At 42.3% G+C, this 22666-nt stretch overlaps 1 protein-coding gene across 1 annotated transcript in view; it reads right to left on the bottom strand.

Moving 5' to 3' along the window:
- Positions 1-22666, bottom strand: part of nrd1a (nardilysin a (N-arginine dibasic convertase)) — a 104144-nt gene that overhangs the window by 13437 nt on the left and 68041 nt on the right. The window contains exons 21-29 of the mRNA XM_055156006.1: positions 22046-22196; positions 15431-15558; positions 12924-13086; positions 10160-10191; positions 9838-9976; positions 7974-8021; positions 7439-7491; positions 504-587; positions 333-423 (exon numbers count right to left, since the gene is read on the bottom strand). Coding sequence (XP_055011981.1) covers positions 333-423; positions 504-587; positions 7439-7491; positions 7974-8021; positions 9838-9976; positions 10160-10191; positions 12924-13086; positions 15431-15558; positions 22046-22196 — 889 coding nt within the window. The remainder of the gene's footprint in view (positions 1-332; positions 424-503; positions 588-7438; positions 7492-7973; positions 8022-9837; positions 9977-10159; positions 10192-12923; positions 13087-15430; positions 15559-22045; positions 22197-22666) is intronic.

The raw sequence follows: 22666 nt of genomic DNA on the forward strand, positions 1-22666 counted from the left end.
CTGCCACCGGAAAAGTTACATACAGCAATTTTAAAGTAAAAATATAAAGTATGCATAAAAAATACTACTCTTTAGAAGCATTTTAGAAGGGGCAGAACGTAAAACAAAACAAAAAATATAATTAAACAGTGAAATTAAGTTAAAAAACACACTTCCTGTACATGTGTGTGAATGTTTTTGACGCAGAAACATTATAACATAAAAAAATAAATAAATATAAAGAATTTGCATGGCATAAACCCTTTGAACGTAGGATCCCCAACTCCACGCCTAGAATAACATCGAGGAGGATTTGTAGTTCGTTATTTTCCGCCCCTGCAGACTTCACCGACCTGCGTATTGAAAGCCTCCTCCGTCAGCGCGTTGAGCTTCTCCCCAAAAGACGCCAAGAACTCTTCAATCTTTAACTCCACCAACTCGGAGCTGAGGGGCAGACACATCGGATTCCTCCAGTCAAATACTTTCCACAGGTTTAGCGCCGACTGTTGCCATTGTGAACTCACTTGAACTTGGTGGCCTGCGTCTCCACGGTAACGGAAAAGCCCAGAACTCCCGATGTGTTTCTGCATGTGGGGTAGACGTGGTACCTGAACGGGAGAAAGCGCAGAGAGGCGTTTGTCATTCATATTTATGTTTGGAAGACTTTAATCAGCCGTTTGTTTTTCTTCTCTTTACATAACAGGTAGAGAGCTGAGGGCCCTAAAGGTGCAACGTGTAACTTTTCTGGTGGGGGGTCCGTCAAATGCTTTTCTTCACGGAGATGTTGTTGCTCTGGAATGATTCAGAATATGTCATAAAACCCAATCCGTGAATCATTCATTTTTCAAAATAAAACCAAAAATAAGAAAACAAAAACAAAACAAAAAAAAAATCTTCATTATTTGTCTCCAAAACCAAAATGGAAAAAAAACCAAAAAAACAGATAATGGGAAAAAAAAACTGATAACAACCGTTTCCCGTGTCTGTGACTTAAATTATGATGTCGGACTGAACCAAGACTAAACCAGGACTGAACCGTTTTCAGTCCTGGTCTGGTCCCGGTCTCAGTCCCGCTCTGGTCCTGGTCTGATCCTGGCCTCAGTCCTAGTCTCAGTCCTAGTCTCAGTCCCGGTCTGGTCTCAGTCTGGTCCCAGTCTGGTCCCGGTCTCAGTCCCGGTCTCAGTCCTGGTCTGGTCCCAGTCTAGTCCCAGTCTGGTCCCGGTCTCAGTCCTGGTCTGTTCCCGGTCTCAGTCCTGGTCTGCTCCCGGTCTCAGTCCTGGTCTGGTCCCAGTCTCAGTCCTGGTCTGGTCCCAGTCTCAGTCCTGGTCTGTTCCCAGTCTCAGTCCCAGTCTCAGTCCTGGTCTGCTCCCGGTCTCAGTCCCAGTCTCAGTCCTGGTCTGCTCCCGGTCTCAGTCCTGGTCTGGTCCCAGTCTCAGTCCTGGTCTGGTCCCGGTCTCAGTCCTGGTCTGTTCCTGGTCTCAGTCCCAGTCTCAGTCCCGATCACAGTCCTGATCTGCTCCCGGTCTCAGTCCTGGTCTGGTCCCAGACTCAGTCCTGTTTGTTCCCGGTCTTAGTCCAAGTCTCAGTCCTGGTTTGTTCCCGGTCTCAGTCCCAGTCTCAGTCCCAGTCTCAGTTCCAGTCTCAGTCCTGGTCTCAGTCCCAGTCTGGTTCCGGTATGGTCCCGGACCTGGTTTAGTCCTGGTATAATCCTGTTTTAGTCCTGGTTCAGTCCGTATGCGGTGCAAAAGTCGCAGTTTAAGTCACAGAAACGGGAAACAGGCGTTATCTGTTTTTTCCATTCTTCATTTAAACACAAAATCGAAAACTGAAAAAATGAATCATTATCTGCTTTTTTTCATTTTGGTTTTGGAGACAAATAATGAAGAAAACTGTTGTTTTTTCATTTTCTTCTTTTTGTTTTTATTTTGAAAAACGAATGAACGAATGACACACAGATTAAACTCCTTTCTGTTTTCATGGAGACTAAACCAGATCAAGTTCCAGGTCAGATCTGTGGAGAGGCGACCCCGCTCACAGTCAGAATGCCTGTTTGCCTAGATATTTTTGAGCTATAAAACCACCTGTAATTTATTAAATGTAAGGCAGAGCTGCTTAATGTCACACTGTGGAACATTTCAGGCTGAGCTGTGACATATCCATAGAAACAAGCAGGTGACGCACCGCCAACCAAAAAGTTACGTAGTACACCTTTATAGAAATCACATGATCATTTAATTCCCTTAAACCTCTGTAATAATTGTGGAGGATTCCTGAGATCTTTATTCCATCTGAATTCGTCATGTCTGTAATTTGTAAAGTAAAAAATCTGCCGCAAATGACCTACTACCGTATGTTTCACTAAACACAGACGTCCAGTGATAATACGAGTCCCGCGCGAAACTGCATCTCAGTGTTTTTTTGTTGTAATTGCGCCTTTTCTATCTCTTTCATTTCTTTTCGAGTTCTTTTCTCTTTCAATCTCAGTCAATGTCAGTAAAATAGAGTAAATTACGGACTTTGTTTATCCCGTGCGAATGTGCTGCAAGTAACACAGAGGTGGGGCGGTAATTGGCGAATTATCGTACTTGTACTTGTCCCATGTGAATAGGGCTAAAGTCACTATGGGATAAGCATTTCACGTTTTCTAAGTCAAAGGTGCCACCTGTTTGTCTCCATGGAGATGTTACTGCTTTGCCCAGAATGTTCCATGGTATGACATTAAACATTTCAATCTAGCATTTAGTCATTACAGGTGTTTCTATTGCTCAAAAATACAATAATTTACTACTACTACTACTACTGCTCCTACTCCTCCTCCTCCTACTACTACTACTACTACTACTCCTCCTCCTCCTACTACTACTCCTACTTATCCTGCTACTACTTCTACTCCTCCTCTTCCTCCTCCTACTCCTACTACTTCTACTCCTCCTACTTCTCCTACTCCTCCTACTACTACTCCTACTCATCCTGCTACTACTTCTACTCCTCCTCTTCCTCCTCCTACTCCTACTACTTCTACTCCTCCTACTTCTCCTACTCCTCCTACTACTACTCCTACTCATCCTGCTACTACTTCTACTCCTCCTCTTCCTCCTCCTACTCCTACTACTTCTACTCCTCCTCTTCCTCCTCCTACTCCTACTACTTCTACTCCTCCTACTCCTCCTCCTACTCCTACTACTACTCCTACTACTACTCCTACTCATCCTGCTACTACTTCTACTCCTCCTCTTCCTCCTCCTACTCCTACTACTACTCCTACTACTATTCCTACTCCTCCTCCTCCTCCTACTACTTCTACTCCTCCTACTCCTACTCCTCCTACTCCTCCTCCTACTACTTCTATTCCTCCTCCTCCTACTACTTCTACTCCTCCTACTCCTACTCCTCCTACTCCTCCTCCTCGTCCTACTACTACTACTCCTACTCCTCCTCCTCCTACTACTACTCCTACTCATCCTGCTACTACTTCTACTCCTCCTCTTCCTCCTCCTACTCCTACTACTTCTACTCCTCCTCCTCCTCCTCCTCCTACTCCTCCTCCTCCTCCTCCTCCTACTACTTCTATTCCTCCTCCTCCTACTACTTCTACTCCTCCTACTCCTCCTCCTCCTACTACTACTCCTCCTCCTCCTCCTACTACTACTCCTACTACTTCTCGTCCTACTACTACTCCTACTCATCCTGCTACTACTCCTACTCCACCTACTCCTCCTCCTCCTCCTACTACTACTACTCCTACTACTTCTCGTCCTACTACTACTCCTACTCGTCCTGCTACTACTTCTCCTCCTACTCCTCCTGCTACTACTTCTACTCCTCCTACTCCTCCTGCTACTACTTCTACTCCTCCTACTCCTACTACTACTACTACTACTCCTACTCCTACTCGTCCTCCTCTTCCTCCTACTACTACTACTCCTACTCGTCCTGCTACTACATCTACTCCTCCTCCTCCTACTATTCCTACTACTACTCCTACTCCTACTTCTCCTACTCCTACTACTACTCCTACTCGTCCTCCTCTTCCTCCTACTACTACTACTCCTACTCCTACTTCTCCTACTCCTACTACTCATCCTGCTACTACTTCTACTCCTCCTACTCCTCCTGCTACTACTTCTACTCCTCCTACTCCTACTACTACTACTACTACTACTCCTACTCCTACTCGTCCTCCTCTTCCTCCTACTACTACTACTCCTACTCCCACTACTACTCCTACTACTTCTCCTCCTACTCCTCCTCCTACTACTACTCCTACTCATCCTGCTACTACTTCTACTCCTCCTCCTCCTCCTACTGCTCCTAATAATAATACAAATAATAATGTCTTTATAACTATACTTTTTATATACTGTGAAGTGCCTGGATTTCATTGTGTCTATAGTTCTGATCCTTTTTCCAAGAGCGCCTCTACCTGCTCTCACTGATTGGAACACCTGCAGCAAACAGCCACGTTTTGTTTTTTCTGTACAGGAGGTTTAATCTATACTTTCCAGAACATTACAGACAAAGTAATAACATTTCCGTGAAGATAAACACGTGGCAGACCCTCCAATAGAAATACTACGCAGTGCACCTTTAAAGAAGTCCATTGTGCTTGTGACTGCTATACATTTATGATCTATGACACCTGTGGATCGTTATGTTATAATCTGCACATTTTCAATCGTAATATTCGGCTAAAACGACTTAATAAAAGAAATAAGTCTGCTGGATTCCACGTTAAAAAAACTGTGGTACCCAATGAGATTTGACGTCGCTGTAAACGCATCACTGCAAAGAGTCATGCGGCTGTTAGCACCTCTGATGGATAGTATGGCAGCGGATTTTTTTCCCCATTTGTGTTAAAACAGGCGACAGAACATTGACAAAAAACAAAACTGGAGAATGAAGTAAAGTACAATGTCTTGAATACAGGAAAATAAAGTTGACTAAAGATGCACAATTCACTCTAAAAACAACTTCAGATGGGAAATGAGGCGAGGAAACAACTATAAAAGCTCTGAACACTTGATTCTGAGTAATAGTCTGCTTTTTCCATTGGCCGTTAGAGCTCCCTCTGCTGTTCACTTGCTTCACTAACAGACCCAGGCTTTTGTCATTAACACAATTTAAGCAGAGAACGAGTCCAGTGATGGTTTATGGCCTTATTTGTGACACAGCCATCTGAGAACAATGCAAACGGAGCATTTCTGAGAGCCCCGAGAAGACAGCTTTGGATAAATGGATTAGTAAAACAAGCGTGAACTAATCAAAACACGACTCCAGGTATGTATTTGATGAGAGGACAACAGTATAACGTGGTTAAAAGCTCAGAAAGGTCAATTTTGCATAATACATGTCCTTTAAAGGGATATTGTGGGTTTTAGAGCGGTGCTGGACGGGCTAGTTAGCAGAAGACATTTGTGTGTGCTGCTCTGGGACGACTGGACAAGTGAGATATGCCAAACAGCGCCGCGGGCACAAGGTGATTTCAAAATGCCAAGCGCTTATTACAACCGCTAGTGGCAATTCTACTGTTTCTCTGCTTCTCTCATTGATGTTTGGGGGAGTTAAGGCGAGGGCTCAGAACAAGGACACAACTTTATATTTCAGGCGGATTAAAAGGTTCACTATAGAACTGTTTAGGTGGAGAGTATGGCACTTTTGTCTCCATGGAAATGTCATTGCTTGGCCTGGAATGTTCCACAGTATGACATTAAATCTGAGGGCATTAAAAGGTCAAGTTACAGGGCAGATCTGTGACCGAAGAGCAACAGAGGAATAAAAGCACACACGTTTAAGGCAAACCTATTCTCCAAACTCGACTTTTCAGAGCTTTTATCCATGTTATAGTTGTTTCCTCTTCTCATTTACCCTCTTGAAGTTGTACCGTATTTTCCGCACCACAGGGCACGCTCTTAAGCCTCCAACCCCATCAAAAAAACAACTGCACGCCCCACACCCTATACACGAATCCACTCAGGTGTCCCAGCACGACTTCAATAAACTGCAAAGCCGCACCACCCGCAGCGCACGCAAACACACACGGAGCAGACAGCGACTGTGCAGCGAAAAACACCCGAAGACACACTCATCACTCCACGCCGGCGAGGAACGGAACGGAGGAACGAACCGAAAAGGCGAGTGCGACGTGCCGCTTCTAGACACAACTGAACAACTGAGTCACTGCGAACACGCCGACGATCCAGCGGTCCCAGACAGCACCCTCCCTACACGCCACAACTGAACAAAGCCCAGAGTCACTGTGAACGCGACAAACAAAGTCCAACTGACCCATCCAACTGTTGTGTTTCGTTTAAACTCCGGCGCGGTTTAATTGTGAAAAAAGTTCGAAAATAGACCATTTAATGACAAGTGCGCTTTATAATCCCGAGCGCCCTTGAGTGTGGAAAATACGGTATTTGGATTGATTCGTGCATGTTTGAGTAATCTTTAATCACTTTATTTTCAATGTGCCATATTGCAGACCATCCCCTGTTTTCACCACCGCTGATATACTCTCACAGCTCTGTACTCGGCCATACCGACTTGTCAAAGCCTGATCCCGTCAGATCTCAGAATCTCTGCAGGGCCGGGCCTGGTTAGTACTTGCCTGGGAGACCAGTGGGAAAATCCGGTGCCACAGGGGGCGTCACTCACAAAAATTGCTGTTGTATCCTTAGGCAAGAAACATCACCCACATTGCCAAGTATGAAAGTGGAGTGTGCGTGAGAGATTGGCAGCCGCGCTTATGCCAGTCTGCCCCAGGACAGCTGTGGAGGCAATGTGGGGAAGTGTCTTGCCTCAGGACACAACAACAGTTTTTGTGACTGGCACCCCCCCTGTGGCACCTGGAATTCCCAGCGGTCTCCCATCCAAATACTAACCAGTCCCGGCCCTGCTGAGCTTCTAAGATCCTAACGGGACCAGGCTTTGACAAACCGGTATGACCACAAACTTATATCTGTGAAAAGCACTATATAAATAAAAACTTACTTACTTCGTTCTCCAGTTTCATTTTCTTTACTGGTGATACGCAGAGGATTTGGCTACGCTGCATAGTCATTTTCGTACAAATGGAAAAAAAAAACCTGCTATTCGCTAGTGTGATCAGTCAAAGTTGCCAACCCTTTGTGATGACGTTTACTGTGACGTCTGCTCCCACTGGGCACCACAGTTTTTTTTAAAGTGAGTGTGAGTGGGCTTGTTTCGTATATAGGTTTAGATTAATATTGTGATCAAATAAAATATGCAAATTATAACATATTGATCCACAGGTGTCATAGATTCTAACTATATCGCAGTTACAAGCACAATAGGTCTTCTTCAGTGCCATATTGTGGAAAATTCCCGGTAAAAGTTCGATAGTACATCTTTTAAACGCTCTTCTTGCTCAGACCTGAACAGCTGAAGTACTTCTAACTATTAATTATTAAAAGGTCATGTGAAATACAGAGTAAAGTGTTACCCGAGGGTTTCTTTGGTCCTGAGAAAGTCAAAGCAGGGCTCCTCCATGTGCATCTGAAAACACATGGTCACAGATTCAGCCAAACTCTCAAAACAGAGCAAAATAAAGAAGGACTTTAAATGACTCCAATAAAAAATAAAATGTTTTGAATTGTTGCTGTTTTAGTCAGCAAAAAATCTGGCATTGACATTTTTTCTTTCATTAATTAATGTCTGTACTCTTTTATAAACTTGTGTACATTAATACACTGATTTTCAGCCAGGAACACTAGTGTGCTTTGAGAGACTGCCAGGTACGCCTCGGAAAAATGCCCATTTTGACTATTTCACAAAGCAATTTCATGTAATAATTGGCCATTTTGGGGTGTCCCGGGCAAACTTCTGAACCAAAAAAGACACAAAAATGACTACTATTCCACGTTCCCTGGTGCCAGACACAGTGACATGGATATTCTTAAGAAAATAAAATAAAAAGAGAGTGAATTTTCATCTGTAGTCCGTGGACAAAAATGAACTGAACTGAATCTTGAACTTACCACCAAGAGCTCCATCAGTGTGTGCTCTCTCAGTGACTTGGGACCTGACTGAAAAATATAAACAAAACCTTATTATTAAAAGCAGATCTTCATAACATTTACATTAAAGGTCCTATATAAAACAAAATTGAGCCATGTTCGAATGTTGTTACCTGATTAGAAACCTGGAGTTGTGTTTTGCTTCATTCACACATGTTTGAGTAACTCTTTATTATTAGTCTTTCTACATCTCTAAAGCTCAGATGAAGCAGTCGTTTTCAAGTTAGCAGGTTTACCTTTGGTTCACAGAGTTCCCACTTTTTTTCACTGATAAAATTTCAAAATTTTCCATGACGTTTTCATGACCTAAAGTGAATTTTCCATGACTTTATGGCACCTACATGTGAAGAATTGATCAGATTTTTAGGGCTAAATATGAAATGTTAACCCTTTCCACTCACCTTAAGGTTTGGTATTATAGTTTTTAACATTCAAAATGCTGTCAATTAGGGTTGGGTGTTGTTAAGAAGTTGCCGATACAATACATACTTCAATACACAGCCCAATCCCAATCCGGGGGACGTAACTGGCCTCTGTATCGAACTCATCCTATGGGGCTTCTGAACTGCTACCAGGAGCATGAAGCTCCCAACAACATAGCTCCCGGGATCATTCGGGCAATCAAAGTCCTCGACCACGTTAAGGTGATGATTCAAGGTTGCCACTGGGAGGAGACCCCGGGGAAGACCAGAACACGCTAGAGGAACTATGTCTCTCGGCTGGCCTGGGAACGCCTTGGGGTCCCTCCGAAGAGCTGGAAAAAGCGTCTGGGGTGGAGGAAGTCTGGGAGTCCCTGCTTAGACTGCTGCCACTGTGACCCAGCCCCGGATCAGCAGAAGAAAATGGACGGATGGAGATCTTGTCCCGAAATCAACTTTTTTGCCACTAAGCTTTATATATATATATGTTATATGGTGTCTTGTCTACGGTCACTATAATATTTTTGCTAATTGTAGTTCAAACTAGGTACATTTGCAGCCTTTCTGTCCAGAAACGGCGATTCCAAGTACTACATGACATCACGCATGACTGCCCTGATTAGAGCTAGAGCGTTTGAAGTGTGGATGCAGGTTAGACCATTCTCGCTGTTCCTTACAACTCCAGACCCTGCCTATCCTCCAGTTTAGTTGTTTGGGTTTAGTACTATGATACATATCTCAATACCATGCACTTTCGATTTGATTTGATATAGTAAAAGTCTTTGTTAAACCGCTTCTTGTGCAAATTTTAATCATCAAAACAGCGAAAATGTCAAATGTGTTGCATAAACGAGTTTCCTTCCACTAAACAAGCAACAAAACTATAGCGCTGTAACAAAATAATTTAGTAAAATATACCAAAAAATACTTAGCAACATATCGATACAGCAGCTCACGATATCAATACTGTATCATCACATTAAACGATATTATATATCGATTTATCAGTATTTTTGCACACCCCTACTGTCAGTGCATTTATTGTCGTCTCTTTTAAACAAAAGGCACAGACGTTCAGAAATAATCATAATAGTCTAATGAGAACTTAACAGAACGCTGTAGTTGTGTGAAAGAGATACTAAAATTCCATGACTATTCCAGGCCTGGAGAATGACATTTTCAATTTCCATGACGTTTCCAGGATGTCCATGACTGTGGGACAGAACAGATTGGCAATTCCAGGCCTGAAATTATCCAGATGATTCTAGTGAAGGTGTATGGAGTTTAAAAACATAGTGGAGGACTTCCTGTATTACCACATGAAACAACATAATAACAGATCAGAAAATAACACAATACGGGCTCTTTAACTCTGCTTTTACACATGTACAGACTTGTATTTATACCTGATAATAAACTGTGACTTCTGAGTTGGCGTCTCCCTTGTTGAGCGACTTCACTTTGCATATGTGGTGCTTCTGCGGCAGCTCCACCACTCGGAACGTGACCGGCACCTCCGCTGGCAGCTTGGAGAACTGCAGCTTGCTGTTTGAATGACAGAGAGAGAGAGAAAGGGCTCAGCGGTGGGCGTGGAGGTCAGACAGAACAGCACGGAGAGATAATGGGTCAAACTGTCAGTGTAAATTATAGAGTAAGGAAGTAAACAGGGGTCAAAGTGGCGCTAAGGAAAAAAAAAAAAAAAAGAACAACATTGAATTTGATACTTACTCCATGACGTACTGCAAGAACTCTGCCGACTCCTGCGGGAAAAAAATACAATGAGGTTTGATGAAGAAGAGGAGGACAATAAAGTAAGAATAAATATTAGATTGTTATTATCTCGTCAAAAACATACCCGGAGTTGTGTTTTGCTTCATTTACACGTGTAATTCTGTTTTGCAAGTCTGTCTACTGCAGCTCAAAACGCTCTGTTCCACCTTGTAATGTCACAAAGCGATAGTTTTCAAGTTAGCGCGACCTTTTACCTTTTGTTCACTTGAGATTGGCAATTCCGAGCCTGAAATCATCCGAATGATTCTGCTGAAGGTGTGTGCACGTCTTGTTTTACTACATGACATCACGAGTTGGAACAGTTTGAATTGTCTGAGAGAAGAACTCGGCCTAAATGTGCAGGGTTTGTGAGTTAAACGTGTGAATGGAAACAAAACACAACTCCAGGTGCGTTTTTGATGACAACATTATAACACAGATCAGAAAATTGTGTAATATCAGGATTTAGAGGTGCTATTTACTTTATGTAGAGCTTTTTAGGGTAGTTCATTGGTGCATCGTGTAACCAGATGGTAGCCAGTTCAATCCACGGCCAAGCACTAGCTGTTGTAGTCGTTTGTCACTAAATCACAGGGGTGGGACGAGACGCAATTTTCACAGCACGAGATTGGGTGCACGAGAACGAGACAAGACGAGATTTGGATGAAATTTGTAATAAATAAAAATAGAGAAGCCAAAATTGTAAAATGGATTGCACTACTCATTTATGTTCTACTTTAGCGGCGTTTGCAGTACTGCTTTTTGGAACTGCGGCTTCTCAAATTGCATAACTCACCAGCTCTTAAAGGGATAGTTCGGGATTTTTGACATAAATCTGTATGGCATCCCCGTGAGCAGTGTCGTGCATCCACACTGACTTACCCCCGGAAGCGTCCGGTGAACCGAGATACTGGCCGTTTTCGGTGCTGACGAAAGTAGTCCGGCAAGTTGGCTGGGGACTGTATAATAAAGCGTTTTTCTTCTCAAAACAATATGTGTTCAGAAGAGTGATACATTTGCATCACAAAACCATCGTCGCCTACAAAGTCAGACCTCATTATCACTTGGCACTATTTTCTTTCCTCTTCTCTTTCCTTCCTCACTTCCCTTCCTCCTCTTTTCTTTCTCCCTTCCTCTTCCTCATCTCTTTCCTTCCTCACCTTCCTTCCTCCTCCTCTCTTCCTCCCTTCCTCCTCCTCTTCTCCTTCTTTCCTTGCCTTCCTTCCTCCTCTCTTCCTCCTTCTCTTTCCTTCCTCCTCTCTTCCTCCTTCTCTTTCCTTCCTCCTCTCTTCCTCCTTCTGTTCGTGCGGCCGCCAGGTGACAGTCGCGCACAAATCCATCACTTTGTTCAGTTGTTGGGCAGTGTTTACATGCGCAGACCGCCGCGACGCGAGACAGCTAACATGAGAGCTAGAGTGATAAGTATATGAGCTTGTATAAGATACATAAGAATATATACCTAAAAAACGGTGCGAACTCTTGATTATCCAGGCTGTAAAAACAAAAAACACAGAAAAACGCTGAAAAAGGCCAGTATCTCGGCTCACCGGACGCTGTCGGGGGATGCCATACAGATTTCAAAGTCAAAAGTCAAAAATCCCGAGCTATCCCTTTAACTCTTTTTTTTATATCCAAGCCAAAGGTAGATTCAAAGGGAAAAAACTCTCACGAGATTAATTTTTCCTCACGTGTGTGCAATCTTTTAGCAATTTTGTCTTATGAGATCTTGTCCCATGCCTGGAGATCCGTCGTCGTCGATCTCCCTGCACCAGATGTCCCCACAGCAGCCCCTTATGGATACTCCCGCGGGTGGTGGGAGGGAGGACGGCCCCACGTTGTTTCTTTGGGCTGTGAATGGCTGGGCCCCCTTTTACGAAGGCCACCAGACGCTTGCCATCGAGCACCCACCCCAGGCCTTCAGGGTGGGGCCCTTGTAACACCAATCCGGGGGACGTAACTGGCCTCTGTATCGAACTCATCCTATGGGGCTTCTGAACTGCTACCAGGAGCATGAAGCCCCCAACAACATAGCTCCCGGGATCATTCGGGCAATCAAAGTCCTCGACCAAGTTAAGGTGATGATTCAAGGGTTGCCACTGGGAGGAGACCCCGGGGAAGACCCAGAACACGCTAGAGGAACTATGTCTCTCGGCTGGCCTGGGAACGTCTTGGGGTCCCTCCGGAAGAGCTGGAAAAAGCGTCTGGGGTGAGGAAGTCTGGGAGTCCCTGCTTAGACTGCTGCCACTGTGACCCAGCCCCGGATCAGCAGAAGAAAATGGACGGATGGAGATCTTGTCCCGAAATCAACTTTTTTGCCACTAAGCTTTATATATATATATGTTATATGGTGTCTTGTCTACGGTCACTATAATATTTTTGCTAATTGTAGTTCAAACTAGGTACATTTGCAGCCTTTCTGTCCAGAAACGGCGATTCCAAGTACTACATGACATCACGCATGACTGCCCTGATTAGAGCTAGAGCGTTTGAAGTGTGGATGCAGGTTAGACCATTCTCGCTGTTCCTTACAACTCCAGACCCTGCCTATCCTCCAGTTTAGTTGTTTGGGTTTAGGTGTTTAAACCCACTTTAAAAAAGAACCAAAGATATTCAAGTTCAACATCTACAACATGTGGGCATTGATCTGGCTATCCTCTAGTTCACTGGTGAGTGCTTAACCCACTACACCACCGCCACTCCCAGTAATTAAAGAAAAACTCACAGCGCTGGTGAAGTTGCCCTGCACCAGCCCCTCGGCGAACATCTCCGACTTGAAACACCGACTGAACTCCATCAGGTCGTCCATCGTGAGCCCCGCCGACAGAGCCTGGTACTTCTCCACCATGGACCAGCGGGAGTGCTCCAGGATCAGCAGACGCACGTCCCTACGGAGGAGAGGGGGAGGAGGACGGGAGGAGAGAAAGAGGAGAGAAGGAGGAGAGAAGGAGGAGATGAGGAGGAGAGGAGTATCAGTGATAAAGGAGGAAGATGTGGCGGAGAGAAGGAAACATTTTGAAAGAAAGTGTGACAGAGGGAGAGAGGATGTGAGAGAGGAAGAGAGGAGTGTGATGGAGATGAGGAGGAAGGGAGGAAGAGAGGAGGAGGACAGAGAGGAGCAGGAAGGAAAGAGAAGAGAAGAAAAAAGAGAGGAGGAGGAGGAAGGTGAGGAAGGAAAGAGAAGAGGAGGAGGAAGGGAGGAAGAGAGGAGGAGGACAGAAAGAAGGAGAAAGGAAAGAGGAGAGAAGAAGAAAGAAAGAGAGGAGGAGGAAGGAAGGCGAGGAAGGAAAGAGAAGAGGAGGATGGGAGGAGGAGAGGAGGAGGAAGGAAAGAGAAGAGGAGGAGGAAGGGAGGAAGAGAGGAGGAGGAAGAGAGGCGAGGATGGAAAAAGAAGAGGAGGATGGGAGGAAGAGAGAAGGAGGAAGGAAAGAGAAGGAGGAAGAGAGGAGGAGGAAGGGAGGTGAGGAAGGAAAGAGAAGAGGAGGAGGAAGGGAGGAAGAGAGGAGGAAGGAAAGAGAAGGAGGAAGAGAGGAGGAGGAAGGAAGGCAAGGAAAGAAGGAGAAGAGGAGGAGGAAGGGAGGAGGAGGAAGGAAGGTGAGGAAGGAAAGAGATGAGGAAGAGGAAGGGAGAAAGAAAAGAGGAGGAAGGGAAGTGAGGAAGGAAAGGGAAGAGGAGGAGGAGGACAGGTGGAAGGGAGGTGAGGAGGAAGGAAAGAGGAGAGGAGGAGGAAGGGAGGTGAGGGGAGAAAGTGGGAGGAGGGGAGGAGGAGGTGTTTTATTGCAACTTTGCAATAAAACTTTGCCAAATGCCAAATGCTAAACAGCAAGCCAAAAAGCAAATGATAAAAACTGTCAAAATAATTTTCTATTTACAAAAACAAAATTGCCAGAATGATTAAAGCATTTATAACTCACATGTAATTCTACCCAGAAACAGCTTTCAAAACAACTAAAAATAAAAGCATCAAATTACTTTATTTTCCAGTTTTCCAAGTTTTGACAATTAAAAAAGTTATTATTATCTACATTTAGATTGAGACTTTGAAGTGACATCAACTTTAAAAACAAGAAAAAAACACAAAATCCCTACAGCTTTACAACAACTCACCCTTATAGAATATAATACTCCCTACGACTGTACAACAATTCACCCTTATGTAACAGATAATACTCCCTACAACTCATCTTTATCTAATAGATAATAATCCCTACGACTGTACAACAACTCACCCTTATGTAACAGATAATACTCCCTACAACTCATCTTTATCTAATAGATAATAATCCCTACAACTCAGCTTTATCTAATAGATAATAATCCCTACAATTCACCTTTATGTCATAGGTAATATTCCCTACAACTGTACAACAACTCACCCTTATGTAACAGATATAATCCCTACAACTCACCTTTATGTAATAGATAATACTCCCTACAACTGTAAAAAAAAAACCTCACACTTATGTAACAGAAAATACTCCCTACAATTGTATAACCCTTATGTAATAGATAATACTCCCTACAGCAGTACAAATACTTGCTCTTATGTCATAGATAATACTCCCTACAACTCACCTTTTTGTAACAGATAATATTCCCTACAACTGTACAACAACTCACCCTTGTGTCATAGATAATACTCCCTACAACTCCCCTTTACGTAACAGATAATACTCCCTACAACTCACCTTTGCATAACAGATAATAATCCCTACAACTCACCTTTACATAACAGATAATACTCCCCACAACTCACCTTTATGTAACAGATAATACTCCCCACAACTCACCTTTACATAACAGATAATACTCCCTACAACTGCACAACAACTCACCCTTGTCATAAATAATACTCGCTACAACTGTACAACTCACCCATATGTTACAGATAATACTCCCTACTACTGGACAACAACTCACCCTTGTGTCATATATAATACTCCCTACAACAGTCATAGATAATACTCAGATATAGTTCTATTACTGTACATTTACATTTACATAATTGCACTTTATTTGACACTTGTCTCTTTCTATTTTTGCCACTTATTTTAAATTTATTATCACTATTTATATATTTTTTTCTCTTTTAAACTTTGCTCCGTAACTCTCTCCAACACGTGCCTCCACGCAGCCGCCACTAGAAGGCGCCGCTCCCACCACCGAGCCTCCTCCCTCCCTCCCTCCCTGCCCCCCAGAGCCCGGGCCCAGCGCGGAGCCGGCATCACTCACTTGCCAAGTTTCTCAGGTTTAATGAGGATGTTGAAGTAGGTTTTCTTGAGCTGCTCCGAGAACATGGTGAAGACGCCGGGGGAGGCGCTGAAACTCGCCAGGTGGTCCACTATGAGACGGAACAGCAGCTAGAGCCGGAGGAAAAAGCACAGAACAAGGCAGCGCTTTGTTACGGACGGTTGTTAGAAAGAGCGCGGCCAATGAGCATGAGTCACTTCTGCGCCGCTGTTGTTGTTACAAAAGTTCTGAGGCCGGCGTGGGACCCAATTGGACTCAGAACATTTCATGCAATAAAGCGAGGAGTTCGTAAGACGCTACACATGCCTGGAGTTGTGTTTAGGCTTGGTGCACTCTGTTCCACCTTCTGATGTCATTGAGTGGTGATACTGAAAGAGCTCCAAACATCTTCACTAGAATAATTCGGATAATTTGCAGTCCTAATGACCAAACTTTAAAGCTACAGGTTTTGTTTTCACCTTGTTGAAACATCTTTTTCTTCTTGGTGCACATAAAAGCCTTTCTGTGGCAACTTCAACTGAACAAAAAGTAAAATGAGAACATGTTTTAAAGGTAACAGCACATGCTTATTGTAGTGTATTGTAAAGCAGAGTCCTGCACCGGGTCGGGTACCTGCAGATACGGGCAAATAGTTGCTGAAACGGGCGGGTTTTAACGTTGTGGAATTTTACGGGCGGATAGTATTTACACACGAGCGGGTCAGGACTAAATCAGGACTAAACCAGGACTAAACCAGGACTAAACCAGGACTAATCTTGGACTTAAGAGAAAACAAAACAAAACACAATTCCAGGTATATTTTTGAGGAGGTAACCACTCGGGCTGAGTATCATTAAGAAGTTGCCGATACGGTGCATGCCTCGATACAGTGCACTTTTGATTCAGTACGGTTTGATAAGATATATTTCAATTCAATTTGATACAGTTCAATAAAAAAAATAAAGGCTAAATCAAGGCTGTGATGCTAAAAAATGTTTCAATATTAAACAAAAAATAAGAAAATGAAAAAAAAAAAAAACAACTTTTTTCTTCATTATTTGTCTCCAAAACCAAAATGAAAAAAACAGATAACGATTCTTTTTCAGTTTTCGATTTTGTGTTTAAATGAAAAATGGAAAAAATGGATAACGGCCGTTTCTGTGACTTCAACTGCAATGTCGGACTTTTGCACCACATACAGACTGAACTAGGACTAAACCAGAACTGAACCAGTAGTGTCGGGACGGGCCTAGAGGTGCGCCCGCATAGACTGTTGGGTGATCAGGACTGTGATCAGGACTGAGACCAGGTCTGGTCCTGATCTCAGTGCCGGTCTCAGTCCTGGTCTCAGTCCCGGTCTCAGTCCCGGTCTCAGTCCCGGTCTCAGTCCCGGTCTCAGTCCCGGTCTCAGTCCGGCATTGCAGTTTTAGTCCGAAAACGGTCTTCATTTAAACACAAAACTAAAAACTGAAAAAAATGAATCCTTATCCATTTTTTCATTTTGGTTTTGGAGAAAAATAATGAAGAAAAAATATAAGTTTTTTTGTGTTCTTATTTTTTGTGTTATATTGAACAACGAATGAACAAATGACACATGGATTCTAAAAGTCTTTGTGAAACCACTTTTTGTGCGAAGTGAATATGAAATACATCCATTTTAATCATTAAAACAGTGAAAATGTCAAATGTGTCGCATAAACGAGTTTCCTTCCTCTAAACAAGCAACAAAAATGTCGCGCTGTATCAAAATAATTCTGTAAAATAAACCAAAAAATACTCTTGGTGATATATCGATACAGCAGCCCATGATATCGATACTGTATCATCACATTAAACGATACGATATATTGATATTTGTATATTTTTTTAATTGTTATTAACAATTCAAAACAAAATGTATTCAAATTATATCAATGTTACTATGAACAGCAAATCAAAAACCATAAATAGTGCTTAAATTAAACGTCCTGTACCCAAGTTTCCCAGAGTATTTGAGCAAAATGTGTTTGCCCCAGTACAGATTTTGTATAAGCAGCTCTTAACCTCAAACTAAATCAGCGATCTACTGCCTGCATCTAATTGTAAAGTGTTTTATTGTCTTCAGCATGCTAGTTGTAGTTACTGTGAAAGCAAAAGTCCATTTCGGTCTCAGAATTAGGAACCTCACACTAACATGCTGAGAACAAGCAAACAAAACAAAGAACAACAGTTATGAACGTAACTCTAGTTCTATGAATCCCGAAAAAAAGCCAGAGTAGCAAGGATAAACTAAAACTTGACATTTTGCTGCGAGACGAGCGACATTTCATAATTATCACCGTCAGAGTGAATTTAAAGACTATTCAGATACAAATTTTTGCTCATCTAATCAAATTTTTAAAGTAATGCTGTGCAAAAAGTGTCGTACAAAACATAATGTAGTAAGTGTAAATACAGACCGACATGTTTAAAATTCTTGTAAAGTTCTTGAAGCGTGCGCAGTGACGGTGTGAGAAGAATGCATTCCAACATGGCCAAGGTTGACTGATGCATTGTGGGTGTGTAATATCCCTGCATACTTAACACTGTCCAGAGTGACCCTGCTTACAAAATACCACCGATAATAGGCACCTCTCTCACTACTCACAGAGCCTTCCAAATGATAGTATCAAAAATAATGATCTGACATTTCGGACGCCGCTGAACTGAATTAATATTGAGAAAACTAAGTAGAGATGAAGTGTTGGAGATAAAGTGGCTGCTGCTTCCTGTATGGTGCTTATGTAATACGCAAAATTAACTCTTGTGAACTTTAAGCCGTGATATAAGGTTGTTATCTCCTTAAAAACACACCCGGAGTTGTGTTTTATTTCATTCACACATATTTGAATAATCTTTTACTATCAGTTAACAGATTCCAGGTAGGGCCGCTCGATAATGGAAAAAAAAAACTTTGTCACGATTATTTTGGTTAATATTGAAATTACGATTATTTAAAACAATTACTTTTTAGTTACACGATGCATTTATTCAGCAATTCTCTCTCTCAAAAAAGCCAATTTGTTTCTGATAATTTACGTAAAACTTTCAAATTGAAAATAAATAGAGGCTACAAATATGTATAAAACATAAAATGAATAAAATATACTTTGAACATGAAGTAAGACATAGAAAAACATAAATGTATCCAAAATAAACCATATATCCAGCTGTTCTACAATCTCTATATTTCAAAAATAAAATAAATACTGTATTTTTCAGACTATAAGGCGCACTTAAAATCGCTTTAATCTTCTCAAAAATCCGGTGCGCCTTATGTATTACAATTAATTCTGGTTGTGCTTAATGACCTCGAACCAATTTTATGTGGTACACGATGCCCAAAAATCTGTCAAAATGTTTAATGCAACTTTAGTAAGATAAGCAGTAGAGGCCTGCACAAACAGAATTTGCAGTCCCGCTCCCGCCCGCATTTGTGATATTTTGTTCCGCTCTCGCTTGCAAATCACACATGATGTAGATGTTCGCTTTCTTAAGATCTATCAAACACAGAGAAGCGGAAAGGAATTGTCTAAAATGTGCGTGAGATTAGACCACATCTGCAAGTTCAGGCTGCTTAAAATGTTTTTATTCATGCCAAATAAAATATCCAGCATAAACGACGTATGCATTCATCTTTTGTAAATTTTACTTTACACTAATATTTAGTTTGCGGGACTGCAGTTTATCATCCCATCCGCCCACACCCGCATTGTGCAGTCCTGCTCCTGGCTGCGACTGCAATGAGCTTTCAAAATGTGTCCCTGCTCTGTTTTGCACAAAAGCCACACCGGTTGATGGATTTTCAGAGCATTATGGCTACTGTAGTCTGGAGCTTCACGGAGTCTGACAGAAGCAGAACCGCATCAGCACACAAGAAGCAAGCAGTTTTTTTTTAAAGTGCTTACAGTTTATGCAAATTAGCCATGTGGTTTTAAGTTTTGTTTCTGTAAAACATAAACAAATGTGCCAAAGCTGCATTAAACACATTATTACTCAATGTATATTTGAGTCCTACTCATAGGAAATTAAAACAAACTTAAATTATCCACAATCAGGGAGGCAACGCCACGATCTGCCAATGGATTGTGAACGCCTGGGCTAAAGGATCAGTCTCAAGTGTCGTCTGCTTGTTTCACTTAATCCGATGCACCTTATGTATGAAAATAGACAAGAGAATCCAACGTTAGTAATATTGCGCCTTATAGTCCGGAAAATACAGTATACATGCACAGCCTTGATTCCAGGTCTGAAATAATTCGAATGATTCTAGTGAAGGTGTATAGAGTTTAAAAACACAGTGGAGCACTTCTTGTATTACCACATGACATAACAAAGTGGAATAGTGAGTATTTTGAATGCTGGATAGAAAAACTCAGCCTAAATATACAGGCTTGTGTGTTAAACGCGTAAATGAAACAAAACACAGCTCCAAGTTCGTGACGAGGAAACGGCATTATAACATAGGCACTTTAAATACGCAGTACTTTTCATGTGAACAGTGAAGCCTCCTTGAGCAACACCGCATCGTCCGTGGCATCAAGGACTGCGAAAAATACAAGTAAAAGAATACAGCGTTCCTTTTGCGCTCCTACAATACAGCAGACAGCATTGTTCGTGTGTGAATGCATTCCTTCTGCAAAACAACTGTACAAGCTGGACTGGAACTAGCAAAGAATATGCGAACGGTACTTTTTGTAAAATACTTGGGATCCAGGCCAAACATTTTAAGCCGGTCTAAACTGAGACTGGACAAGGTAAGTTACATAATGAGGATCCCAATGAAAGGCAAAAAAGATGAATGGGTTTGTCTGGAACTAGTGCTCAAACTGCAGCTGGACACGAACGCAAAAATCTGGTTAGGAGCTGAATTTTTTTGAATTTTTAAAAGATTATTAAAATGACACATCGGGACTCAGAGCTTTAAAAAACGGAAAACTGAAACTGCCTCACTTTACTCTCCAGGCTAAGTCACTCCCCCTTCAGTGCGCCATCACAGCACATCAGATTTGCCAAGTTGTTGTGCACAGTTTTGTATCATGTTTTTTTAATATTTATTGAGAATTGTTGTGTGGGAGCGTGGGTGACATCAAGACGGTTTGAATAAGGCTCGGGAGAGATCGCTAAATTACTCAAACATGCATGGATGACGTCTAAAACCTAAATCTAAATGGGAGAATTAAAATAACACATCAGGTTTTGGGGTGTGCGTGTCATTCAAGTAATCTTAGTTACCGGTGTGCAAAAATATTGAAATATCGATATATCGTATCGTTTAATGTGATGATACAGTATCGATATCGTGGGCTGCTGTATCGATATATCACCAAGAGTATTTTTTGGTATATTTTACTAAGTTATTTTGTTAAAGTGCTACAGTTTTGTTGCTTGTTTAGTCAAAGAAAACTCCTTTATGCAACCCATTTGACATTTTCACTGATTTGATCATTAAAATGTTTGTGTTTCATATTAAATTTGCACAAAAAGTGGATTAACAAAGACTTTTAGTTTCACAGCCACGATTTAGACGTTATTTTTTTATTGAACTGTATCGAATCGTTTTGAAATATATTGTATCGAATCGAAAGTTCACTGTATCAAGATATGCATCGTATCGCGGCCTATGTATCGAGGTATGTATCGTATCGGCAACTTCTTAATGATACCCAGCCTTACTCTTAATTGCCCAGATAAACCAGATAACCGTCAGTCTGATTTTGGTGTGCATGTCAGTTTAGCCAGTGTTAATTGTGTTAATTTTGCCAAACAAAATATTATCTGCATAGTTTTCATCATATTTTTGTGGACTAAACTTCAAATGATGAGAACTTGACATAAATGAATCAAAAAAATGTGTGTGGAATTTTCAAACCCAGAGCCTCAAACCAGATCCTAAGCAAATTCTGTGACCAAGAAACGCATCTGTAGTGTCCCATCAAGCAATGACATGACAAAAAAAACAAAAATATAACTTATTTGCTTGGTTACTAAAACTATTAAATTTTCACATACTAGTTTGACAAACACTAGAAACTTGGGGCTGATATGAATTTTTTGATATATCCTGAGATATCCTATATTTGTCCTGCTGCTATGGCCAATGAACTGAATTTATCTTCAGTTAAAGTTAAAAATTTCATTTTCACATTTGTAAAAATAATAGCAAAATGTATTTATCTGGGAAATAAAATAATTAGTTACATGTTTCTGTAAAATTACAGCCATAAAAAATCTTCCTATATCAATTTTTACACATTAGTTTGTTCATAAAGGGCACAAAGAAAATGGGATAATGAAGAAAAAAAAATCAGTATTGAGTACTGATATCGCCAAATATGGATATAAAAAAAAAATCGATATCAGTCTCAGTAGATACCAATACTGGAACTGATGTATCACCTATCCCTACAACAACTAGCATGCTAATGTGCACTTCCTGACTGTCGGAGAATAAAAACACTTCATAATTCGATGCAGACAGTGGGCAGTGGACTGGTTTGACCTCAAGAGCTGCTTATACAAAAGTATGTGTGCAGTGAGGCACATTTTGCTCAGATAGACGGGAAACAGAATGTGCCCCGGTCCCTTTAAGACACTCACGGGCAGTTTGTGGTTGAAGCCTTTGACTTTGACGACGAGGCCGTGCTCTCCGGCCAACAGCTTATAGTCCAGCTGAGCCACCTCCGCCTCGTACGCCGGCTCTGCCAGGTTATGTCCCAGGATGTTCACCAGCAGCTCAAACAGCACCACACTGAAGAGACGGAGGAGAGGGATGAGAGGGAGAGAGAGGGAGAGAGGGAGGGGGAGAGAGGGAGATGAGAGGAGAGAGAGAGGGAGAGAGGGGAGAGGGAGAGAGGGAGGATGAGAGGGAGAGAGGAGGAGGGAGGAGGGAGAGGGATGAGAGGGAGAGAGAGAGAGGGAGAGAGGGAGATGAGAGAGAGGAGAGAGGAGAGGAGGAGGAGGAGAGGAATGAGAGGGAGAGAGGAGGAGGAGGAGAGGGAGAGAGGAGGAGAGGGAGAGAGGAGGAGAGGGATGAGAGGGAGAGAGGAGGAGAGGGATGAGAGGGAGAGAGGAGGAGAGGGAGAGAGGGAGAGAGGAGGAGAGGGATGAGAGGGAGAGAGGAGAGAGAGGAGGAGAGGGAGAGAGGAGGAGAGGAGTGAGAGAGGAGAGGGAGAGAGGAGGAGAGGGATGAGAGGGAGAGAGAGAGAGGAGAGAGGAGAG

This window comes from Boleophthalmus pectinirostris, unplaced genomic scaffold, assembly GCF_026225935.1.
Source record: "Boleophthalmus pectinirostris isolate CB_2022bp ecotype Guang Dong unplaced genomic scaffold, ASM2622593v1 HiC_scaffold_10, whole genome shotgun sequence".
Lineage (NCBI taxonomy): Eukaryota > Metazoa > Chordata > Actinopteri > Gobiiformes > Gobiidae > Boleophthalmus > Boleophthalmus pectinirostris.